At 41.3% G+C, this 26,103-nt stretch overlaps 1 protein-coding gene across 2 annotated transcripts in view; it reads left to right on the forward strand.

Moving 5' to 3' along the window:
- LOC119733953 (chromosome-associated kinesin KIF4A-like) overlaps positions 1-19,229 on the forward strand; it is a 36,370-nt gene extending 17,141 nt beyond the window's left edge. For both annotated transcript variants that reach the window (XM_038207317.1, XM_038207319.1), the window contains exons 13-27: positions 461-649; positions 2,819-2,922; positions 4,055-4,199; positions 5,876-6,070; positions 6,616-6,735; positions 7,936-8,079; positions 10,031-10,169; positions 10,860-10,939; positions 12,365-12,535; positions 13,562-13,669; positions 14,784-14,861; positions 15,458-15,577; positions 16,776-16,934; positions 18,011-18,130; positions 18,637-19,229. In XM_038207317.1, coding sequence (XP_038063245.1) covers positions 461-649; positions 2,819-2,922; positions 4,055-4,199; positions 5,876-6,070; positions 6,616-6,735; positions 7,936-8,079; positions 10,031-10,169; positions 10,860-10,939; positions 12,365-12,535; positions 13,562-13,669; positions 14,784-14,861; positions 15,458-15,577; positions 16,776-16,934; positions 18,011-18,130; positions 18,637-19,017 — 2,253 coding nt within the window. In that variant the 3' untranslated portion in view covers positions 19,018-19,229. The remainder of the gene's footprint in view (positions 1-460; positions 650-2,818; positions 2,923-4,054; positions 4,200-5,875; positions 6,071-6,615; positions 6,736-7,935; positions 8,080-10,030; positions 10,170-10,859; positions 10,940-12,364; positions 12,536-13,561; positions 13,670-14,783; positions 14,862-15,457; positions 15,578-16,775; positions 16,935-18,010; positions 18,131-18,636) is intronic.
- Positions 19,230-26,103: the final 6,874 nt, after the last annotated feature.

Here is a 26,103-nt window from a genome sequence, read left to right on the forward strand (position 1 = left end):
ACACTTAAGATATCATTTTTTGGTACCTTTGGAGATTAATTTTTTCACCACAAAAATATACTGTGAATCTTAAATACCTTGCCTACTCAAAAATTTGAAAATTTCAAATGTTGACATGATTTTCCACACATGCCTATGATTTTTGGCAAGGTATGCACATCTTGAATTGGAAAATGTGTGATAGCTTTGCAGTGTGAGCGGTGGCAGTTTTTTTGGGTGTTATCACTTTAAAAAATTTTGTTAAATGGCTGCTAATATGCTTGTTACCGGATTAAACTTCAGATACCGATAACTCAAAACAAAGTTTTGGGGGACATTCCTCATTTAGCCTCAGCAGGTCACATTTTTTTTTACACAGTTCCTCTTTGTCACTTGGTGCTTTGACAGTTTGACTTGCCTTAGACTTGACAAACAACTCTGAAGAGTACCCCATCAAAATCTTGTTTTTGAATTCTCAAAGGAGAATGGCGGCAAAGACTCCCCGAATGTCTCGTCCCCGTCCCTAGACTTCGCCGGCCACACCCTACGCCAGGCGCAGCTGGGCCGTGAGCTACAGGAGCTGACCAACGCCCTGGCCATGAAGCAGGAGCTGGCCCAAACCATGGGGCAGAACGACGAGAAAATGCAGGTTATGAAGATACAATACCAGGTGGGCGTATAATAATTATCTTCAAGTAAACTTGAATCCTCGATCCTTATTGGTCGATCCATGGCAACAAGCCGTGCTACATATAACCATGTAGCACGGCCACGGTCCATACCGCACTCTGCGTTTTGCGGTATTCCAAGATGCGCGCGCCATTCCGTACAAACCACGCACGTGTAATAGGATAAGCACTTTGTGTACAGCGTGCAATTCATCTTTACTGCGCATCAAGTTTCCTTGAAGATAAATTCGTTATCACGCTCGCGCTCGCGCTCGTGGAACACGGAAAATGTAGTGCGTCTGTGTCCCACATACCACGAGGCCAAAAATACAATAATAATTACCTTGGATTGGACATTTGGGAGACATCCCCATAGACTTGTGCACACAATTTTTCAAACTTAAATGTGCCCTAACCCAATATTCCCTTGTCCTTTTTCCACGAATTTCGGTATGTTTACTAATTAGACCACGAGCAACAAATATAACCTAATTGCGACAGTAAAATGTTGCCTCTAAAGGGGGGCTATGACATTGGGGAGACATGAAAATGTCTCCCTAATAATAATAATAACACTTTTTCCGGCACCGCTGTGTTCAGCACCACATCACGCGCACACAAATCTCCATATAAGGAGATTTTTAGTACCACTCGCCCGAGGCACATACCATAAACATAGCTGGAGGGGTGTTTCACAAAACAGGAAGTAAAAGTGTTCAACAAAATTGTTGGAAATTTATAATTTTTCGCTTGTGTGGACTTTTTGACCGAACGATGTTTATGAATTAAAATAAATATGTGCTTGGCCGTTTAAGACCGATTAGGGGCCTTGTCACCATATATATAGTGGCCCTCGGCTTGGGCTCAGGAAGATAATTTTAAGGAAAATTTAATCTCTTGACAATGAAATTTAACTATTTTATTTGTGAGTTACGTGAGGTAGAAAAATGCACTATGCTGCATTCTGTTTATTTATTTCTTTATTGTTTGGGTGAGGAAAAAATGAAATTGTAAATTAGTCAAATTGTTTTAGCATTTTATTTTTCAATGAGTGATCTTCAAAGAGATTCTTTCTGGACTCCAGGGTGGAATTCTCACTTTTATTAAGCATGCCTCTTTTTTATGCCCCGCGGCGAAGCCGAAGGGGCATACTGTTTCCGCCTTGTCCTTCCGTGGGTGGGTGGGTGGGTGGGTGGGTGGGTGGGTGGGTGGGTGTGTGGGTGTGTGTGTCCGGACAAATCTTGTCAGCGCGATAACTTGAGAAATACTTAACATATGAACTTCAAATTTGGTTTGTGGATTGTTCTTGGTAATCCTAAGAAGCCTTTCGCATTTGGGGCCAAAAGGCCAAAGGTCAAGTTCACAGTGGCTAAAACAATAGAAATCTTGTCAGCGCGATAACTTGAGAAATACTTTACATGTGAACTTCAAATTTGGTTTGTGGATTGTTTTTGGCAATCCTAAGAAGCCTTTCGCATTTGGGGCCAAAAGGCCAAAGGTCAAGTTCACAGTGGCTAAAACAATAGAAATCTTGTCAGCGCGATAACTTGAGAAATACTTTACATGTGAACTTCAAATTTGGTTTGTGGATTGTTTTTGGCAATCCTAAGAAGCCTTTTGCATTTGGGGCCAAAAGGCCAAAGGTCAAGTTCACAGTGGCTAAAACAATAGAAATCTTGTCAGCGCAATAACTTGAGAAATACTTTACATGTGAACTTCAAATTTGGTTTGTGGATTGTTCTTGGCAATCCTAAGAAGCCTATTGTATTTGGGGCCAAAAGGTCAAGTGTCAAGTTCACAGTGGCTAAAACAATAGAAGTCTTGTCAGCGCGATAACTTGAGAAATACTTAACATATGAACTTCAAATTTGGTTTGTGGATTGTTCTTGGTAATCCTAAGAAGCCTATTGAATTTGGGGCCAAAAGGTCAAGGGTCAAGTTCACAGTGGCTAAAACAATAGAAATCTTGTATTTATTCTGAGATTATAGGGATTAGGTATTAATTCATATAAAACCTACAGAAGACACTAATGCTGTCAATGAATGTTCCATGTGACCAAGGTACATGTAAGTTGATGTTAAAAGAGTGGTGTTATGTCATGGGAACAGTCACGGTTGCGGGGCATTTGTGTTTGTAAACACACCTGACTTGTTTTTCCTTTTTTTTTCAGCACAACGTGCGAGATTTGGAGAATGAAATAGCCACACTGCAGAAGGAGAGGGAGAATCTGTCCTCGGCATTACATGCAGCCAAGTCCAACACTGCCAGCAACAAGTAAGTCATCACAGTCCTAAGGCCCCCCAAAAAGTCTACGGTATCTGGTATGGAGCTTGCCCCAAATGTGGTGCGACGACGCGGCTGTTTTTTTTCTTTTTTTTTTACTTATTTTTTCTTCAAATGTCTGTTAGTGACTGCAAATGGTGCCCGACTAAATTTAGTGCAAAACGTTTGGGAGCCCAGAGAGGCCACATAAAGCTTATACTCGATCGTAACCCCATCTAAAAACACGGTAAAATTGTGCAGCAGCAGGATTCCAGTCAAACCAGTGAGTTTGGCGGTTTTGAGACATCATCTTACATTGAAAAAAAAACCTTTTAATTTTGGCGACGCGCATGGCTACGGTGATGCGCGCGGCTATGGCGATGCGCGCGCAGATCAGAAACAGAAACCTTTTTTGGGGGGGCCTAATGGTCATTGTTGTAATTTATAACCAGCCCTCTTCTGAGGGAATACTTTTGCATCCTAAAAACCAATAAATGCCTAGTAATCATGTATTTTGGTGCTTGGAAAACCTGTAAAAACGTAAATTTATTTTTCAAAACTTATTAAAAAAAACCTTGTGGGGTACTGTGAGGCCTGTAGTGGGCAATATATCTGGCATGGAAATTTCCAAATGCAAGTTTTTAATATACGAACTCAAATTATTTTGATTTGCAAAATGTCGGACATTTTTTAGAAACAGCCAGGATCCTGCCTATTTTGGTCACATGCCGTAGCACCTACCCGACCAAAGATTTTGTCGGAATAGTCCGAAACTTTTGGTCGGGGAACTGGACTATATAGTGGGGCAGATAGGGGAAATATTTGGGGGGATTGTGCCTTTGATGATACAAGCATGACATTTGGCACACAGTCAGAGTATGTCTCAAGAAATGCATCGCAGATTTGTCCTTTGAAAAAATATAGGTAGCATAACAAGCACTTTTCAAAATTTTCAAAATGGCTGCCATTGCTTGTTATTCTCCCTATATTTTTTCAAAGGACAAATCTGCGATGGCCCTATAGCCAAATATCTTTCCCATGACATACTCTGACTGTGTGCCAAATTTCATTCTTGTATCATCAAAGGCACAATCCCATCACCTATCTGCCGTACTAAAATGGACTTTTTGTGTCTTTGTCGCAGGGTGAGCGAGCAGCGTCGGTTGCGTCTCCAGGAACTCAGCACAGAGATCAGCAAACAGAAGAAGAAACTGGCGGAGCAGTCTAAGCTGCTTAAGCTGAAGGAGAGGAGTGACCACACCGTCACCAAACTCAACAAGGAGATCCACGTACGTTACCTGCTAGCTCAGAAATATAGCTTCGGTCCAAAAATGGGGCCACCGGTATCAAATGATCGAAAAGAGCAATGCTCATAGCGATTTTTGGCAAGGTACGCACATCTAGAATTGGAAAATGTGCGATAGCTTTGCAGTGTGAGCGGTGGCAGTTTTTTGGGTGTTATCACTTTAAAAAAAAACATTTTAATTGGCCTCCAATATGCTTGTTACCAGATTAATTATATGTGGTAACAAGCATGTTTTGGCCGCCATTTTTAAAAAATAAGTTATAGCACCCAAAAAGCTGCCACCGCTGCAATGCTATCACATATTTTCCAACTACAGGGGTGTATACCTTGCCAAAAATCACAATCACTATTATTCCCCTAATTTGATACCGACCAAACCCCCAGGCTGATGGCATAACAGGCCTGGGCTGATTTTACGAAATGCTAAGATAAGTCTTAGGAAGGGTTACTTTTGAAAAATGAACTTCTTTTATATATGTTTACAATGATTTTACATGCTTATTGTTATTATTTTATTAATCATTTCTGGTAATGAAACCAAGGATTCCTCAAAAGCGCCCTAGCTCAAAAGCCCGAAGAAACCTTTAGAGAGGAGACAATGGGAAGAAATGACAGTTTTGGAGTTGGGAGGAAAACTCCAGAATATTCTAGGGGAAAACCTGCGGAATTAGGTAGGGACTGAAAACCCAATCCACATATTGGCCCAGGTGGGATTCGAACCCAGGTCACAGCGGTGGAAGGCGAGGAAAGTACCACTACGCCAGCCTGACTCCCATGACAGCTGAGGGCGCTGTTGCTGTGATGTCATATTAGGTAGACACTGTTCAGTTTAGGGGGATTTCTGTTCAAATTATGAACCTCAAAGTTTGCTTATTGAACAAAAATTTGAGAAAGGGTTGTTCATTGGCTTACCGTCATGTACTCAAACAACGAATTACCAAAGGAGAGAAAATTTATGACAGCAAAATATCCAAAATTCTGGCAACTTTTGGTGCTGAAATAGCTGTAACATGGAGGTGTCGGCCTTAAATAACATTACACTTTTGCTCATGAATATGGAAATTGGCATTAGCATAAAGACCAAAGACCAAAAAGGCACAAATGGCCAAATTTAAATAACCAAGTGAACATTTGAAATTAAAGGGATTTTCAAGGATTGTATTATTAAATAACCCTTAACTCCCTAGGCACTTTTTGTCAGGATGCAATCTCAATTATGCAAAATCCTCCAACAGCCTCCATGTAAAAATAGCCTACAGCCCTCAATCCTGCAAAATCATCCATCATTTCTTGAATGTGGTCATTGGAGGAGTGACCACTGCCTCAATCCTGCAAAATCCTCCAGCAATCACTGTCAATATGTTGAGGCACAGCCAGTGACATCCTGGAGCAGTGCGGAGGATTTCAAGTATAGTCTAGGCTTAAATTCATGCACGGCTGAGCATAAACAACACAAGGTCCAGCCCAAGACTTTGACACAGTGCATCCTCCAAAATCAGCCACACATTTTTGCCATGTAGCCTAAATCCTGGAAAATCCTCCATTTTGCAAAGAGGATTTCGGAGGATTTGGGACGGTTAGGGTTAAAAAATATTTACATTACACGGGCCCTTTTAAAAATTCAAAACACACTTTTCTTTGTATTTTATTTGCGCGTAGTTGATGAAGCAAGCCAGAGTGCGCCTTGTGAAACAGATGAAGGAGGAAGGCGACAAGTTCCGTCAGTGGAAGGCCCAGAAGGACAAAGAGGTCCTGCAGCTCAAGGCTAAGGACCGCAAGAGACAGTGCGAGTTCAGCAAGATGACGCAGAAACACGAGAAACAGGAGAACGTCTTACGCAGGAAGATGGAAGAGGTAATAAGATTCGTCCATCCTGATTGGTCAATCCACGGCAACGGCTGTGTGATATTATACCTAATACGGCGGTCTGTATTTCACTCCGCGTATCGCTGCTACTCTAAGAAAAATAAAACAGACTAGTTGCCTTACAGCCATTAACAGGTATGTTTCCAATTGCAAAGAAAAAGTAGACTAGCTAAATTTGGTCAATTAGGAGTAGTGTTTGAAAAAAAAAGGTTTATTTTCCAACGATGGGTGGTTGAACTATCGTTGGAAAATGATACAAAATTTTACTTTTCTGTAAAATGACAGCATGCCAACCTCAATGAATTTACACAATGCTTTAGAGAATTATTCAGTTACATTAAAGAAGGTATTCATAATAATTTGGTATTTTCATTTTTTCATATTTGTTAATGTTGCCCATTACCTTTAAATATGTTTAAATATAAGATATTGATAATGTTTACAGAAAAACATGAATTTACATTTTCCAATTTATTGCTGTTGGTTTTTGCTGTGAACTGTTGTGATCACATCTTGTTTGTTTTAACCCACAGGCTGCAGCTGCCAATAAACGGCTGAAGGAAGCCCTGGAAAAACAGAAGGCTGGACAGAAGAAACGCTCAGAGGAGAAGACGGAGGCGAAGAACATGGTGGGAGCTGCCAAGAGGATCAAGGTCAGGGGTCAACACCATCTCATTTGCATAATACAAATCACATCAAACTTTTGTATACCACGGTATATGACATAGGAGTTCTCTTCTTTAAAGGCATATAAGATCATTTGCATTTATCCCAAAATGAAGCTAATAAATTATTATCAAAAATCTTACTAGAATTGAAGATTGTACTGGTACTAAACACCCTGTGAAATTACTCCGTCTGGCTTGCTGTCATTTAGAAGAAATCAGGAAATGTAGGCTATTTTTAAGATCGGTCAATTGACTGAATTTGGAAATATGAACGCTATACACTAATGCGGCGAACAAAATTAGAAGCTATTTTGAGGTGGAATCACGCCTGCACACTTGCTGCACGTGTTCTTAAAGCAAGGCGCACGTACAAAAGTAACCAAAGTAAGTATCCTTGTCGAAGGAGTTCGGAGTTCGAATGAGCCAGGAGTGCATACAATGTACGTACCACCGGAGTGCGACTTGAATGAGTCTGGTTCCACCTCAGAAAATGGCTATCGCAACTTAAGGCCAAAAAAAAAAGTCTCCGGTTTCTGGTGTGCGCGCGCGTCCCCGTCGGCAAAATTGAAAAAAAAATTTTTTCAATGAAAGATGATGTCTCAAAACCGCCAAACTCACTGGTTTGACTGGAATCCTGCTGCTGCACAATTTTAACGTGTTTTTAGATTGGGTTATGGTCAAGAATAACCTTTATGTGGCCTCTCTGGACTCCCATATATTTGCACTAAGTTTAGTCAGGCACCATTTGCAGTCATCAGCTGACATTTGAAGCAAAAAAAATCAGGTAAAAAAAAAAAAGCCGCGTCGCCGCACCACTTTTTGGGCAAGCTCCATACCAGAAAGCGGAGACCTTTTTTTTGGCCTAATGGCCAGCAGCTGGATTCGAACCTCTGATCCGCAAAGCGGAGGGAGGCACTCAAATCAGCCAACACCAGATATGTCCCCAGTGAACCATGATGTATTCGTTTTGTTTGTTACACCTCATACATATTTAGCTCCATTATCAAAATTCCACAAAATTCTGTCGAAAATTCCTTCCGCCTATTAAATACAACGAATACCATGTGAGGTGCTCTCAGCCAGTCAAGAGACAGAATCTGTAAATGAGGTGTAATAAAAAAAAACAAAGAAGCAATGTTTGTTGTACAACTTTTCTTGTGGCAATTTCTCGTTGGGTTCCTGTAGAGCTGGCTTGACCATGAGCTGGAGGTGATGGTCAGCGTCAACGAGGCCAAGCGACATCTAGGCTCTCTCCTGGCTGACCGCAAGATCCTGTCTCAACAATTGCATCAACTACAGCAGGAGAACGAGGACCAGCCACCACAAAAGGTAACCGTTGTAACGCTAACAATTTCAAGTTGCATGCATTTCCCATGCTCATCAACGACTTTTTTTTTTTCTTTCTGTTTAATTAACCCTCTCCTTACCACGGGCGACTTTTGTCGACAAGGAACTACCCCCTGCTGTTTACCATAGGCGACTTCAGTCAAGCAGGAAACCACACACAGAACACCCTCTACATAGATTTATTCACTGCTTTTCAGCAAGCTGGCATGTTGATATGTTTGGCCGGCCATACATCAACCATATACCAGCTGAAAGAGTGTTTTCGGATCATTCTAATGGTGTAGTTTATTCATAGTGTTACCATACAAAAAAAATGAGAAAAGTGCTTCAGAAGTATCCACGCACAATTTGAGGTATGGAGTGCCATTTGGTCATGTGGTGAAATGGCTTGCAGTTTGATAACTGGGACCAGGTCAACCAACAGGCATAACTTTCTTAGTTTTGCTCATATGGCCTTGATTTTTACATCACATGAAAGAGTAAAGTTCGAGGAGAATACTCTACACACACCACCTTTGATTTTAATCACTCCTTGGCAGTGAAAATCTGGGTTGAGACAAAGTGAGTTTTGAACTTGCTGTCCATTTTCACGCTCTAGTGATTTCCGCATGACTGAGCAAACAATTTGGTCCTGGGGAGAGCCAAGTCGATAAACAATATAGTAAGGAAAGGGTTAACAAATTTTCAACTTCTGTGTTTTCATCATCATAATCATCATCAGGCTGTGGTCATCCATTGTTGGATGAAGCCCTCCTCAAGCAGTTTCCATTCTCTTCTGTTTGTCATTCTACTCCGTGTTGCCGTGTTCATATATGTGGTGATTTCATCTCTCCATCTCCTTTGTCTACCTCTTCTTCTTCTGCCTGTCCTTGGTTGCCATTCTGTGAGTCTCTTGGTCCATCTGGTGTCTTGTCTTCTCGCTAAATGCCCTGCCCATCTCCATTTCATTTCCTTGATCTTCTCTATGATATCTCTGACCTTTGTTTTTTGTCTTATGAAGGTATGTCTGTGTTTTATTCCAACCAAATAACCTCCGTTTTTCCTTCTTGTTTTTTTTTTGGTCGTCTGCAACCCTCTGAAATTGTTTGTTTTGTTTTGTTTTGGGCACAAACACATCTGCTTTGGGAGTAGACTGGCTCCCGGTCCGTACATTATCGATGCTGATCGTGGGGCAGGAACCAGCCTACCTCACAGGAATGAAATTATTGTCATGCAGCCAATAATTCGTGATCAGACAGTAGTACAGTAGAATGCCACTACAACGAACACGATGGGGTCCATAAATAAATGTTCTTTGTAGTGGTCGTTTGTTACAGTGATTGTGCATTACAATAGAATTGACTATTTCGGGAGCCTGAGGGGATGTTCGTTATAGCCACAAATTCGTTATAGCAATGTTCATTATAGGGGCGTCTCACTGTAATTCACTAACTAAACATGGACCCTTTTTTTCATTCGATGTCTCATTCAAAAGTGAATAACTTTCATATCGCTAGAAAAATAGCAATTTAGAAAAGGAAACCATTTTTTTGGGGGGGGGGAAGGAACTCAAAAAATATCTCTGGGAACGCAACTGTAATGGCATTTTTGGGGTCGAATGATTCGACAATGCACCAATAACAATACGAAATCATAACAGTGCAAAGACCTGTGTCGCAGTATTTCACAATGAACTAACGTGGATAAAAAACAGACAGGGTTTTCGCAGACCAGCACCTGATATTGCAAGAAGCACTTTGCAAATTATGATGCGTTACAATGCTGCTGCGCTGCGTCCTGAAAACTATTTCATGAAACTTGTCGTAAGTGCGACGGGTCGTAATTACATGAGTAATGGAAGTGCCATAGAAGTGTTCTAAATTGATAGCAGGGTTTCGCTACTGAGAGGGGTACTTGTGTGTGGAGCTCACATGATGATTTTTTTTCTTCTCAGAAATTTGCCAGTCCTACCAAGGCAGTTAGCGTGCACGACCGAGACGCCGACAAGCGTATCAGAGAGTTAAAGGGAGAACTGGAGCTCAGGAACGCCCAGATCAGCGACCTGCAGCAGAAGATCGTGGATGCCGATCAAGGTACAGTTTGTATGTCCAGAAAGCAGGAGGATTTTCATGCTTTTAAATTTGAAACGTCGTTGTGCAATGCCTATTGTTGTACAATTTACGCTCTAGTGCACACCCCGGAGTATTGAAACGTATGAGGTTTCAGCAAGAAATATTGTACAAATACTGTTAAAATCACTCTTGCGAATCAGTATTTGTGACGTTTGGCTGTATATCAGAAGTTGGCTGGGAAATTTTGCCTGTTGAAAATTTTGAAATTTCCGTCAAAAATTAACCCGGCGCGAAGTGGTTAATAATAGAACTCAAAATTAAACAAAGGAAACTTGTGTTTGATAAGCACATTGCCCTTTATTTTGTTTTGCAAAGAATCAATGATATTTGTTATCTCTTAACAATATAAAGTATTAAAAGAACCACAGTGCCTGATCACATTCCAAGGAACAGGGTTCCAACAGTCATGGAAAAGTCCTGGACTCTTGGCAATGGGCTCCTAAGATGCCAAAAACAGCAAAGGAATTGGTCATGGAAAGCCCTCATTTTGTCTTTGAAAAAAATCATGGAGAAAGTCATGGAATTTCATTTCAAGATATCTGTTTGATCCCTGGTTAAAGTTTTGCTCAATATTTTACAAATTAAACAATATTCAATATTTTACAAATTAAATGTGTGTTCCCATGTATTTTTTTCCTTTCTGTTTTTCAGAGGAGAAAGGCAAGAATCGATGGAATGAGATCACCAGCATGGTAGAGGCCAAATGCGGACTCAAATGGCTGCTGGAAACGGTAGGTCCAAAGAACCTCGGTAGGCTTGGGCGATTTCCAAAATTGTTTGGAAAATCGGGTGGCACAGGTGGCTAGTGCGTAAATCGCTCGCCTCTCACTGTGGCCAGGGTTCGATTCCCGGCTCGGACCATTTGTGAGTAGAAGTGTGCATTGATTCTCTCCTGTGCCACGAGGGTATTTCTCCGGGCTCTTTTCCCTCCGGAAAAATGAAGCACTTTCAATCTCCGGCTGTGCTCTGTGGTCAGGCATGGGTTGTATGGCGGTTGCCAAAGGCGCCTTTACATGCCGTCCACGTTGCAGCCACGTCCTTCACAAGTTAGTTTCTCAGCTGCAAGTAAGGATGAGGGGAAGTTAGCATGTGGGAATAAAAAAATAGTTATGGCCTTACTTTAATGACTTGACGCTGATGATCTGCGAAGTTCAATCTGGTTGAACTTTACCAATCATCTGTTAGCAAAGAGCTATATTGAATTAATAGAGTGCTGACTCATGTGCAAAGAGATGCCTGCGTACGCTCTACTTGTGCGTTACATTTAGAGTACACCTTCAAAATTCAATCCATCTAATTTCATTGTGTTCTGCAAACACGCCCATGCATTCAGGACGGCTTTAAAGTATCTCCGCACGCAAGAATGAGGAGTTAGCGCTCTAGTAATTTAATATAGCTCTGTGTCTGTGAGGTAGTTTGCACAAGTTAGTTTTTTTTTTTTCCGATAGTAAAAGTTTCCATTTTTTGCCCGTTGTGAGTTGGGTTTTCTACTGCAATGCACTCTACATCTCAATAGATAATATTGCAGCTGGGCTATAAGGAATAAGGCCAAATAAAAAAAGAAAGAAATAGGTTCTACTTTTTGAGAGAAAAAAATGAGGAGGCTGCCCCCCCCCCCTTTTTTTCCCAAGATGGATGATTTTCAAAGATGCACGATTTTCCAAGATGCAAGATTTTCCAAGATGCAAGATTTTTTCAAGATGCAAGATTTTCCAAGATGCAAGATTTTTTCAAGATGCAAGATTTTCCAAGATGCAAGATTTTCCAAGATGCAAGATTTTTTCAAGATGCAAGATTTTCCAAGATGCAAGATTTTCCAAGATGCACAATTTTTTCAAGATGCACAATTTTCCAAGATGCAAGATTTTCCAAGATGCAAGATTTTTTCAAGATGCAAGATTTTCCAAGATGCAAGATTTTTTTCAAGATGCAAGATTTTCCAAGATGCAAGATTTTTTTAAGATACAAGATTTTTAAAGATTGACTCTTCCATTTTCTTAACTCTTCTGATACTTTGGTGTTCAGATGAGCAATAACCCTCACTCGCAGATTATGCACTTGTGTACATAGCTAAAATTTTGCTAGAAAAACTTTAAAAGACAAGCTACCTTTTATATCAATATTTTCAAATTCATAAGTCGTGTGTCTCCTTCCAGTGTGTGGCTGCCAAGGTTAGCACCAGCGAGGTGGGGAGCCAGCTGAGCGACCTGCAAGACTCTCACCAGGAAACGGTGGCAGAGGTGGACAGACTCCAGGAGGAGATCATAGAGCTGAAGGCAGACCAGGAGAAGGAGGTCACACGGATGCAGAGGACTCATGAGGACAAGGTACGTGTACATGCACGCAGTGGAGTTAGTATGCAAATATAATACGGTTTGAGGAGAACCTTGAAGCCGCTGCCAGTCATTTTTTTGGGGTCTCCCAATATGGCCGCCACTATGTTTTGCACAAACAGTTATGGAATTTAAAGCTATAGTCCATCATTTGCAGCCATCCGAAAAGTAACTGGCGTAATTATTGTTGAAAAACAAACTTGGTTGAAAGATAGTAAGGGAACTAAACTCCCTGTGAAATTATTCTTTCTGGGAAGCTGTCATTTTGAAGTAATCAACGAAAGGAGGCATTTCCAACGGTGATTCTTAAGAAGCACCGTAGGAAAATTTAAATTAGTAGTTCGTTTTGTTATTCAGCGCAGCGCGCACAAGTATTGGAACGACGCACACGCGCGCGCAGTTGTTGTAATTCGTCGGATCAGTGCGCGACGTCGCGTATAGCTGCAATTCAAAACAATTCAAAACATGATTCAGTAGTTTTTGATTTGAAATTGAGATCTTAGAATGCTGTTTTTCTCGGAATGTACAGCTGAAGCTTAGCTGAAACTTCATCAGGTTAGTTGCTCAGTATCCTTCATTATATTTTGAACTCTTTTGTTGCTTCAAACGAACAAAATGCACAAATTACAAATGATGGACTGTAGCTTTAAAAACTGTAGAACTACGCCATGGGCTCTAAGGATAGTGCTTTGTGACTGTTTGATATGAAGTTTTAAGAACCATAGTGGGATGGACTTGTACAGGGCGAGTCAAAAAAAGCGGAACCGAAACCCCCCAAAAATGTATTTCATATTTTAAAAAATATGTAGCACCAAAAATAATAAGGACTGGAAAGCCAATTTCAAAAACTACTTTTAGATGAAAAAGAAATTACTGAAATTGCTCAATTATCTTTTCTAATCCTTGCAAACCTTCATTTCGACATCTGCTCAGCTCTGTCTCATTTTGCCAGAATGCCACACATATACATGCCTATACAGCTTTGGATTATTTCAAATATATTTTTTTCTTGGCCCTTAGGTGCTGTACCTCCTGACACAGCTATCTCAGGCGAAGGACCAGAAGGGGGAAACAGCGCCCTCTAGTGGCAACGCCGATGAGGAGATGCAGAAGAGAATCAAGTTCCAGGTTAGTGAAGAAGTTTGAGACCACTCTTTAGAATTTTAAGTAATACATGTACCTATATTTCTTAAGTACATTTGCACGCTTAAATAAATTTGTTGTGTGCCAAGGAAAAGGTCGTTAGCAGCCCAGACATGCAAAAGCACTTTTGGTGATAATCGAGTTGAAAGGTTTTGTGCTCTCATTTTTAAATTAAAAATCGCATAAGGTTGAAATTTTGACTCATGAAATTTGTTGTTAATTAAAATAGTATCGTGCATTTTTATGTCGAAATATTACTCAATTTTGAAGTTATTTCAATTTTTATGTCAACGACCTTTTACAGGGAACTCCCCCTGCCTTAAATGTGAACTTCCCTTGCCTTAAACCTGCGTTTCAAACGTTATAATTTTTTCTACACACTGGGGACAGTTTACTGTGCGTTTAAAAATGAAAAACCTCCTTCCGTCCTTTACATACTACGAGTTACGTAGCCCCTTGAGACAAAATGTATATCAAAGATATGAAAGATATTTCCATGTCCTATCGCTTACCAGAAAAATCTGAATTTGACCTTTTGACCCATTTTTCGACCTTACGACCTTGTTCCAAGCACCCGACGAATTATGGACGTCTCATTTGGCCAAGAAATGCATTTTGTTAGTGTGTGCTTAAGCAGAGAGGATTGATCTGATACACTGTACCCTCTGGAGACATGCACACAATAGGAAACAAAAGATTGTATACGTCTCCACAGGGCAATTTCTATAGATAAATACGTCTCCACAAGGTTTTCACGAAATAGATATATGGATTTTACTCAAAAACTAGGAATTTCCAAGCTATGTTGATTTGTCGCAAATGGAAGAGTTTTAGAAAAGGGATATGAAGTCCAAATTTCAGCCAAGGAAATTAATTCTGTTTCAATAAGAGCATTTTGAAACTGTACTTTCAAACTGGAAAACTTTAGTACACGAGAACAAGGATACAAATTTCAGTATGTGTGTATTCGCATATTCTCTTGTTAGCAAAAAGTCTGTTAAAACGTCTGTCGGACATGCAGATTGCAAAAATCCAGATCAGTCAAACGTACACAGTGATCTTAACAAATTGTGTCATTGTTTGTTTGACTTTTTTTCAGGACGATCAGATACGAGAGCTCAGCACCCTCCACGAGCAGCTGCAAGAGACTGTCACAGAGAACGAAGAGCTGCATCAGGTAAGATGGCAGATTTCACCATGGCATCTTAGATCAGTTTAATAGGTCATCATTACAGTTTTTAATGAAATTATGATCTTCTAGGAGCACTTAGCAACTGAAGTTGTACGCTTAGACATATGTAGTTACATACACAGAGACCAGGTGCCAAGTTCACGAAACTCATCTTATCTTGCGACTCATCTTAGGACTAAAGACAAGTCCCCGCTCTAAGATTGATCTTAGCTCAGACCAGGCATGCAACTTTTCCTCGGATCCGCTGATTTCCTCGTTTTTTACTTCTCATGAATGCCATTACAAATTGAAAAATACTGCACAAATTCTTGTGTGGTTTAGAGTTTCCTTGTTTTTTCTAAATTCCCAGTTGCATGCCTGTAAGACGCGTTCTTTCACTAAACGCATCTCAAGCAGGACGCATCAAAACTACCAATTCGATGGCTGTTTCCTGTTTGTTGTTACCGCTTGACAAAACAGTCGTAATTGTTTGTAAATGGTGCTGGACACCATTTAATTCCATAATGCAAATCTTTTAATCATTTCTATCGAGAAAACATACCAAAAATAACAGTTTTCTGATGATTTTTTCATGTTGATAGCAACTGACGATAGCCAGCTACTCTGGCCGTAAACAGTCCTTGATGCCGACGTTAGTCTCCCCCGGATCGTCCCCCGAGGGCACACCATGGAAGCTCACACAGAAGAGAACGGTCAAACAGGTATTTTTACCCCTTCGTAAGAGTACCTTAATGATTTTGAGTACTTTGCACGAGTACGAGGGGCGAACACATTTCTATGGGTGCACTAATCTTGGGTTTAAAGACGTTGTTGTTGTTGTAGATAAGCGATAACCCACTGATTTGATAACCCGCAGCTGCGAGAAGGCGTTATCACGTCGAAACCGATATCACCCATGAGCCTCCAGACACAACAATTTGTTAAATCTCCCCCCGAAAAATGGGGCAAAGTAGTGCAAATGTGCTACTTCTGCTGGCAATTACGGTCCATTTTTAGTCTCACGTGCACTTCATACCACAAAAAGGCTGCCGTGAATTTGCACAAAAGTCTTGCTGCATCTTGTATACAACTGGAAGAAATTTAAGAGTTTGGTTCGGAAGTAATATAAAAGGTTTTGAATGCGCACTGCGTATATTAGGCCAAACAGGTGCGTGCGCATTGCACAACCACATTGCCAAGACATTTCTGTCGGTTCGTGGTTTGTAATAACGCCCACTCGAAGCGATGGATTATGGCGTATCTACAAGCTGTAAGATTATAGGTACGCATGTTCTCAAGGGATTTTTTGCTGTCAAACTAGGCATAAGACAAATGCAGAAGCCTTCCCAAACAGAAGAAAATTGCTTCTATAGCTACCTGTCAAAATAATTTGAAATTCAAGCAGGGAACAATTTTGCTAGAATATGAGTGCAAGTACTCTGCCATGAGAACAGGTACGATTATGAGTACAGATATTTGTACTTGTTAGTATGAGTAGAATTCGAAAAATATACTGAAGTAAGAGTACGAGTATCAGTATGGGTATTTATAAGATTTTTTGCGTCAGGGTGATGTAAATCAAATTGGGTTTTGCCCTTCACCGACATATAAACACTGTAAGTGTGTTACCTCCCGAGTGACAATTTGTTCCCAACTTTCACTCGGGAGGTAACACACTGAGTATACAGTGTTTATACGTCGGTGAAGGGCAAAACCCAATTTGATTTATCAGTATGGGATTGAGTTGGAGAATGAGTGCAAGTAATACAACAGTGGTTTTTATTACGTAATCTGTTTTAGGCTTCCTCCTAATCCAGACTTGATTTCCAGAGTTATGCCAAAACTTTTGAAACACTTTGGAGCAATATCAAAAAGATTAACTGCCTGCCGAGTGACTAATCTTGACTACTTTTTTTACAGAGGTTCCCCGTGGAACGGTATACCGTAGATGAATACTTTACTTCAGAGAGCGAGTTGGACACAACGGGGAACGACTCAGACTTCCGCATAACGCCCTTCGCCAGGCGTAAACGATCCCCCATCAGGAGGGAGAAAAGAGACAAGAGATCCTTTGACAAGGTGAGTGCCTCAGATATTCGGCAGGTCCACGCAAGTCCTCACAAATCATTGCATGTCCTCACAAGTCCTCAAAAGTCCAAACAAAACCTTGCAAGTCCTCGCAGGTCCTCACAAGTCCTCACAATCCTCACAAGTCCTCACAGGTCCTCCCAAGTCTTCACAAGTCCTCAAAAAGTCTTCACAAGTCCTTGCAAGTCCTCACAGGTCTTCACAAGTCCTCACATGTCCTCAAAAGTCTTCAAAATTCATTGAAAGTCCTTGCAAGTCTTCACAATTCCTCGCAGGACCTCACAAGTCCTTGCAAGTCTTCACAATTCCTCGCAGGACCTCACAAGTCCTTGCAAGTCTTCACAATTCCTCGCAGGTCCTCACAAGTCTTTGCAATTCCTCGCAGGTCCTCACAAGTCCTTGCAAGTCTTCGCAATTCTTCGCAGGTCCTCACAAGTCCTTGCAAGTCCTCACAGGCCCTCACAATTCCTGAAAGTCCTGACAGGTCCTCGTTTTGCTACGCACGCAGGCATCTTGCGATTCATACTTATTTATATTTATAAACAATATTTAATTTAAATTTTAAAAAAAAGAAGCAGCTGTGTTATTTCCCAGAGATTTTCATACATACTCTCAAGTACAGTGGAACGTCGCTATACCGAACACCGCTATACTGAACATTCGGCTGTACCGAATATCAGCCTTGGCTCCCGATTTCTGTGTACAATACATACCGAACATTGTTGTTGGAAATGTAAACAGAAGAGCGACAAATGGCTTTTATTAAAAACTGTGTAATTACAAGATTCAATAGTCGCACGCGTTCGAAGTCATCTTCTAGTAACTACCAGGGCGTACTTGGTGTAGTTCTGCTACGGAATTGAAAATATTAATGGACAGGTTTGGCGACTCCGCGCTTGGTTTGTAAATGCAACTACACAATAACAATGAGTAAAAGAGGGCGCCCCTAATGTGTGCAAATTGCTATACCGAACAATTTCTGTGGATCCCACGATGTACGTTATAGCGACATTTCACTGTACATGTAGTTTCCGTTATGAGTTGATGTTTGTTGTTTTTTGACGCAGGGTGGCTGCGGTTGTCGCGGGTTCTGCAAGTCTCGCCTTTGCAGCTGCGTGAAAGGCGTGCAGGGCTGCACAGAATCCTGCCGATGTGATGCTACGAAATGCATGAATAGAAACGATGGGGTGAGACAAATTGGTCAATGATTTCACTAATGTATTCAGGCCCTTTGGTATATTTGAGAAGGAGGACATTTTCTTTTGGGGGTGGTGGGGTGGGGAGGGAGTTTCAAATATGCCACTTGATTGCCGGTAAACTTAGTCTTAGTTCAACAACCGAATTTTCCTAGGAACTTTCAAAGTGTTCACCCCTACAATGTCTTTGATCATCAGTAATAATGTAAACAATGAAGAGATTCTCGCATTGTGTTCGTTTCCAATAATAACACCACTCAAAATCCAAACAATCCATCAATTGCCTAATCGTTGGAAATCCCCTACATTTCTTGACGACTTTTAAATGACCAGCAAGCCAGCCAGAGTGATTTTACAGGGAGTTTTAGTACCAGTGTGATCTTTACTCCAAATGAGGTTTTCTTGATAATAAGTTGGTTGGTTACTTTAGGGATAAATGCAAATCATCGTATCATGCCTTTAATGAATCAGACACGCTTTCATTTATTTTGCAACAGAAAAACCCTGACGACACCATGAGCACCACGGCCAGCAGCAGTGTCCTCATGAACACGACCGTCGTCATCTCAGACGGCGAGCGGGACTCCCAGAACACGACAGCCGTCTTGAACCCAAAGCCGCGTCCGAAACCGTCCCGCAAGGCCCTCTGGGAGCTCAACGCCAACACCTCCAGCTCCAGCAGCGACGAGTTTGTGCTGAAGCCCGCCCTCAAGCGCACCAAGCCCGTTGCGGCCGACGTAAACCCGTACCTCCCGATCGCGAGAAAGAAGAGCGTGTCTATCGACGCGGGGGAGAATGGCGGGGGTCTGAAGAGGAAACGGAAACTGCTCAGCACGTCCAACACTGGATCGTTCTTCAAGCCGCTGACCGACAGCTGACTTTTCGGATCGCTGCTTTACATCGCCGACGGCAACAGCATGACTGAGCCACCGTTCAGTCTGGAATATAATTTCCCTTGGTTGCAATAATGGTTGAAAATTGGAGTGTGTTTATACGAAGTGCGATTTACACTGAAAAGCTTTGGGGGGCCTTTGTATCTACATCGGTCATTTGCTTTTTGTACATTTTTTTTTCATTTGCAGCAACAAAATCATTCAATATGTTGCCAGTTAGGTTCTGCTTTTTTTGGCAGCAGAACTCTGTCGTCTAATTATTGGGGGGGGGGGGCACGGTTATCCGGGGAAATTTTTACATTTTTTGGCTTATCTAGCTTGGAGACATATTTACTGAAAACGCAATGATTTTTTTATTCTGGCGTGCTGAACGCAGGTGTTAATGAAAAGTTGTTTTCAACGGCTCAGCTGGCCATAATGTAATGCAGCCCATGCCTATAGTCACAGCATTCAAGCAATTATAATTATGTAAATGATTTTTAAAGTTCCTCAACGAAATTGACTTTAGCTTGGTTTGAACCCGCAAGATTTTGGGCTCAGAGAGAACAAGGTTAAGGGACCAGGGAAAAATGATTGGTAGTTTGTACCAGATAAAATGTATCAATAAAATATTGCAACATAGCCATTTGGAATACTGGTGCCAACAATTCAAAAAGATGAAAGTTTGTTACGATCACCGTGCAAGAAATAAATCAAATCACTCGAGTGCGACCTTTTGATTACTGTGATCTTTCCTGCCAGACTTGTACGGGAGGTAAGTTCTCATTTCTGAGGTGCCGGCCGGTCCTACATGCGTGCAGACCTGTAAATCAACTCCCACAGAACTCGGTGATAACTACGCCTACTTCCAAAAATCATACTCACAACTCTCCAAGGTGTTTGAGACACCCATCAAATTAAAGCTCATGTCATCATCTTTCATTTTCTGTTCAATTTTGGGTGGCAATCCCATGACTTTTGGAGAAAATTCCATCCAAAGATGATCACCCCTAAAAGTAGTCCTGTGGTCCATCACCAGTTGGAAAAATGATGCCTGCACTCGTTTGCAAAATAGAGCAATTTTAGGGCCCAATTTCGTCCGAACTTCACAGAAATACGAGCTCGCACTCTTGTGCATGGCTTCCACCCATCTTTTTTACAAATCTTAAAGTTCATGATCCACAAAATGCTCTAATACCAAAGAAATTGAGGGCATACAAATTGTGACTTGGCATGCATAGGCAATTCTGGGCCTATTTACAGGTCTGCACCCGCATGGGCACCCTACATATTTGGGATGGGCAAGGCAGTGTATATGAGTTTTAGTATGCAAGGCAGTGTATATATAGTTCCATGCAATGCAGTGTATATGAGGTAATTTACATGCAACGGGGTGTACATATACATGAAGTAAACAGTCACTACTGAGTCTGTGGTCGTTTTAGACCAATGAAATCACAGTATGCAAGACATGCCTTAACAACTGTATTTGTAACTGTATAACTATTTGATGAGAGTATCGTTCTCTCAGCAATATGTAATTCTTCAGAACTAAGTCTTTTTTTTTGCTTTCTTGCTCAATTTCCATTTGGCAGAGTTGTAACGAGTCACTGATTTTTGTGACTCTAGTCGAGTCGAGTCATTTTGAAGAAGTGACTCGAGTTGAGCCAAGAAGTTGGAGTCGAGTTGAACATAAGTTTTGCACCGTAAGTCATTGCACATATTTTCCGCGCAGTTTTGCCTTTATTTTTTGGACTCGAGTCTCATTAGCCTCCGGTCAAGTCGAGTCTTCTGATGAGGGACTCGAGTCGATTCAAGTCATTTGCTCCCAGTGAATCAAGTCGAGTTAAATGGTCGAGTTAAATAGGGACTTGAGTCAAGTCGAGTCACAAAAAATTGTGACTCGAGTGGAGTCATTGACTCGACTCATTACAACTCTGCCGTTTGGTTTTCTGTTCAACCGTTATTTGTACAGGCTTATTTGTAATTTTTAACAAGTGATCGATCTTTCAAAGGGACCGGTTTGGCTGTAACTATGCAAGCCCATAAAGAACACTTCTCGGAGAGTAACTTTATACTCTTTGCATCATTTGGATAAATTCATTTTGTACCTTTTTTGTGTAACTATAGTGTGTGTGTGATGTACAGAATAATGTGCAAATTGAAGGAAAACATTAGAAATACTGCCTTTAATTATGAAAAGGGCCACCCTTGGTGACAGGCCTGGGCCAAATATCTGTGTTTCAGCCATTTGAAACGTGAATTGAATTCTGTCTGTAGGTTTTTTGCTTTATAATTTTACATGAGAAACAGCACTTGACGATTTCTGACAATTATTGAAAACCTTTTGCAAACCTAGCTGGCTATTGAGTTTAAACATGTACATAATAAAAATGCAGTAGTTTGCATTGAAAATTGTGTCTGTTGAATTTCTTGTATTCTGGTCTGTTGGTCTTGACAAGTTCGTTTTGGAAATTGGTCTGTGTATATTTGTTTCAGTTGTTTTCTTGGTTTTTTGGGTTGGTGTTGTTGCGAGAAGGGTTTCTCCCATGTGTCAAAATTTAAAGTATATTACGTACACTTATTGGGGTTTGAAAGAAAAACTGTGAATTAATAATTAAGTTAGTGATCTGAACATTCAAATCATGGTTACCTCCCGGGGGAGGGGTGGAGTTGGGGGGATGTTTAGTAGGGGCAGTACCTCCTGAACAAAATAAATTGAAAGTACCCTATACATATGGTATCCCATATCCCAATGCTGCCGATGATGATGTTTTATTTGCAAGGGTGGATCGAAATGGTGGAGGGGGAAGTTAACACTCCCTGGCCCCTTTCGAATGACCAATGTCATGAATGTGAATTATAGTTACATAAACAATCCCAAATGTCCATAAATTTCATGTTTAACTTCATATGAATAATATGGACTTTAACACCCCAGCCAACATTTGGAAAATCCTGTATCAAATTATAAGTCATCAAAAACAACACGTTCACCCAATGGAGTTCCCTTCTATGACGTCATACGGTATCGTCTGCTTGTAAGAAAATGGTAAGAAAACAAAGTAGTCCTAGCCAATGCATGACACGGCGGGGTTGTGATTTTTGGGCATAATGCAATGAAACGAGCAGCCAATGAAACGGCGGGTTATATTTGTTTACCAAGTAAAAAAACGACTAGCCAATGAAACAGCGGGGTTGTGATTTTGGCCAAAACGCTATAAAAACGAGCAGCCAATGTAACGGTGCGTTATTTCTTTATCAATTTGGAAAGAAATTAGTAGCCAATGAAACGCGGGTTATGATTTTTTTCCGGGTCAAAGGTCGATATCAACTACCTGTGTTTTGTTTTTAATGTTCCACACGTGTCTACACGTGTACACATGGCATGCGTACACGTCCGTACCGTAAACGCACGCAAAACTTGGCAGGCTATAGGCCTAGAACTCGGGCTAAGCTTCGCCCTGGAACTTCGTTGAGTTTTGCGGTAAGTATTGCTTTCTTTTTAGATGGTAATGAAATTTGCTAGGATGTTAGAGGTTGACATAATTATATTGTGTAAAACTTGTAGATAGGCCTACACCGTAGATGCATTTTTCTTTCTGTCAGTTGTTTACACGGCCGTCAATAATATTAATGAATTTCCGACATTGTCCCACATGCAGGTTTGTCATATTCAGCGGGTATTAAAGTTTAGTAATAGTTGATTCGCTATAGCCCTAATTTTAAAATTGACATAACATGCATTTTAATACTTAATATAAACTGCACGGTGCATTGTAATTATGCTGTGTTACTAAGTTATGCGGTAGACTGAACGGTGACGACAGCGTGTTAAAAAGTGGGAAATGTACATGTAAGTAGTATAGTGTGTCGGGTCTTCATCGGACAAGACAAAAGAATTTTATGCATAATGCACAAAGACAATGGACTCATTTGCATATCAATGAAACTAATTAGCATATCGATGGATGATGTTAGCATAATAAAAGAGCGCATGGGCGTATGTAAGTTTTACCGGACAAGGGGTGGGTCTAAAAAATGTATTGGACAAAGGGGGCAGCCCACCCCGCTAGATGGAATAGCGGACAGAGGAAGACCTGAACCGGAATAGCGGACAAAGGGAGACTTGAGCCGGATTATCGGACAAAGATGAATGTCAAACGTTTGAAATGACCAAGACTATCATTTGTATTCATTCAAAGCAGTGTGCAAACAGTGAATAATAAAAACAAAATGCAGGCCACACCAACAGAGCGCCAATTAAGCCGACTAGCTGGAAATCTTGTGAAAAAATGTTTTTACTCTGGTAAAAATGGAGAATGCGAGCGACCTTGGGAGAAGTTAATGATGAATCTCGGTCTATCAAGAGCCGCTATGTATAGACATTTAGAGGAAAACAAATTTTGTGAATGGGGGCAATGTTTTAACGCACTTATAGAGTGGAAACGACGCGAATATAAAAATGTCACGATTGAAAGATTATTAAATGCCTGTCGATTTTGCGGTCTTGATCATAACGCTTACAATTTTTTTGCTGCAGTAAACCATTACCCTTCCAAAAGAAAGAAAGAAAGAAAGAAAACACTGATTAATCAGACACAGAATTCAATCTCTTTTTTGAAAATATGTGGCCCTGAAAAGGGCCGGGTTTTTTTTTTTTTAATTCAGTATAACTGAATATACTCCTTTACCGTCTGTGGTAGTTCTAGGGCTGCCACAGACGGGTGTACAACTTCGCTTCAACGAAACTTCAAGTAGTCCGACATGGACATGTTGACGGCCAAAATACCCCGAACAGCATTGCATCCTCCGCTAACCTCTCCATCGTTGTGAGATGCATCATTAAGTATTGACAGTGTTGTCGCAACCAAGGCATCCGCACCGGTAAAGCCCTCGCATAGTGCATTGCGGTTGACACGGAGATGCAACGTCTATGATCGATTCGTCCTTCTCTCTTGAGTTTATACGCTGTCTGGTTGAGCTGGTACCGATGCTTTTCAAGGAGTTCTACAGGTTTTATATGACGGACTTTTTCAATCCAGCACCATCGGAGTTCATCAAGAAGATGATCAGCGTTCCCCAAGGTGAATTCTTCAATGATAGATAAGACATGATCAAACTCCATAATGACGATTGATGATGAGCCAATCGGCGATGATGACCTCCAGACTGTTGGGGGGGGGGGGGTATTTATGGGGGTGCGGTGGATCCAGAGGTGTGAAAAACATAGTGTTCATGGGTACAGCCCGCCAAAAACAGATAAAAGCACCGCCTACCATACTGTCTGTTTGCGAAGCTGAATCCCCACTGTCCATGCGTGATCTTTTCTTGTTGTTGACTGGTGCAGAGATTCCACTGGTCCCAGGTTGTTCTCCAATACTGACACGCGATTGGACGTTATCACAACTTTGGGTTGCAGATAACATTTGGGCTAAAATATTGTCTATAATTTGTTGATTGTTTTGAGGTAATTCGGAAACGCCTTCTTCGCTGCGTTCTCGTTGCGTCCAACTCCCTAGTCGCTCGTCCCAGTAGATGGAGTTGTCTTCCTGTGAATATTGAAGATCTACCAGGTCCCATGCCGACAGTTCTTCGAAAAGTTCGTCAGCAGCATCGTTGAGGATTGGCGGTAAAGCTGCTACGCACTCATCGCTGCGTCCTCGTTGCGTCCAACTCCCGAGTCGCTCGTCCCAGTAGATGGAGTTGTCTTCCTGTGAATATTGAAGATCTACCTGGTCCCATGCCGACAGTTCTTCGAAAAGGTCGTCAGCAGCATCGTTGAGGATTGGCGGTAAAGCTGCTACGCCTTCCTCGCTGCGTTCTCGTTGCGTCCAACTCCCTAGTCGCTCGTCCCAGTAGATGGCGTTGTCTGCTGTACCGTCTTGGCCCCCTACCTCTTCGTTACCCACCTCTACTAGATGAACGCAGGGTTGTTCCCTATCCAAGAGAAGCTCGGCGAATTCATCATCATCCTCGGCTTCGGTGTTTCCTTGCATATCGAAAGTTTGTGCGATTTGCAGATTGCGTAAACGTTGTTGAATTGCAAATCTTTCCGCGTCAGATAACACGAAATAGTCGAGATAGCCGTTGCATTCCTCCATAGAGAGCGCGTTAATTTCTTCTACGTTGAAAAACATTTTGTAGCAGTATATTGATAGTTTCTCTAATGAACTGTACACTGCAGAGATAAGACTGGAAATGAAAGACGGGGTAACTAAGATGTTCTCCTGAGGTAATGGTTGCTACCGACGCGAATAGAATCAACGGTAATTGGTTACCAGTTTCACGAGACAAAGGAGGCCGGGGCCAGAAAGTTTTATCGGACAAAAGGGGGGAGGGGGGACCTACCCCCCTAGATGGAATAATGGATAGGGGATGGGTCTAAAAATTGTATTGGACAAAGGGGGGACCTACCCCCCTAGATGGAATAATGGATAGGGGGTACCTAGAAAGTCTTTTAGGACAAAAGAGGGGTTAGTTAAAGAGGGTTAGAAGACTTTTGGGACAAAAGGTGCCTAAACTTCTGAAATGCACGGCTTAACCATGTACAAGATGAATAGGACTGACTAGCACCAAAGTGCTATACAGAAAACTCGGGGCTAAATTGAGATTCTTCATATCGTCCTCTATGTCCTAAGGGCTTGTGTGTGAGTGTGTTTTTGTTTTTTTTGCTTTTGTTTTCAGGGTTTTTTTTAAATAATGTCGTGATCCGAGTAATTTCAAAAGAATTACCCAAACCAAATGACACCTTTCGGTTTTGTATATAGGTGAGGAAGTTTCCTGGAGGCCCGCATTCAATGCATTTTTACTCATTTTTGCTCTCCCAAATTCTGAGTGGGTGTTGGGATGGGGGGCACAGGCCTCGAAAGGGGGTGGGGATGTTAAACACGCCAGCGGTAAGACTTGTCCACCAATAGTCCTAATGATACGTCTTCATGTTAACATTTCCTGTGTTGAATTCAGCAGGAGAAGTTCTCCTTTTGGAGGCCGAGGGAATAATTTAAAAGGGCTTAAACAAAGTGTTTTGTTCAACTCTTCATTTTTGGAGGGCTTATGATAAGAAATTTGTTATTTCTGGAAAAACACGGT

Source organism: Patiria miniata, unplaced genomic scaffold, assembly GCF_015706575.1.
Source record: "Patiria miniata isolate m_02_andy unplaced genomic scaffold, ASM1570657v1 HiC_scaffold_26, whole genome shotgun sequence".
NCBI classification, from domain to species: Eukaryota; Metazoa; Echinodermata; class Asteroidea; order Valvatida; family Asterinidae; genus Patiria; species Patiria miniata.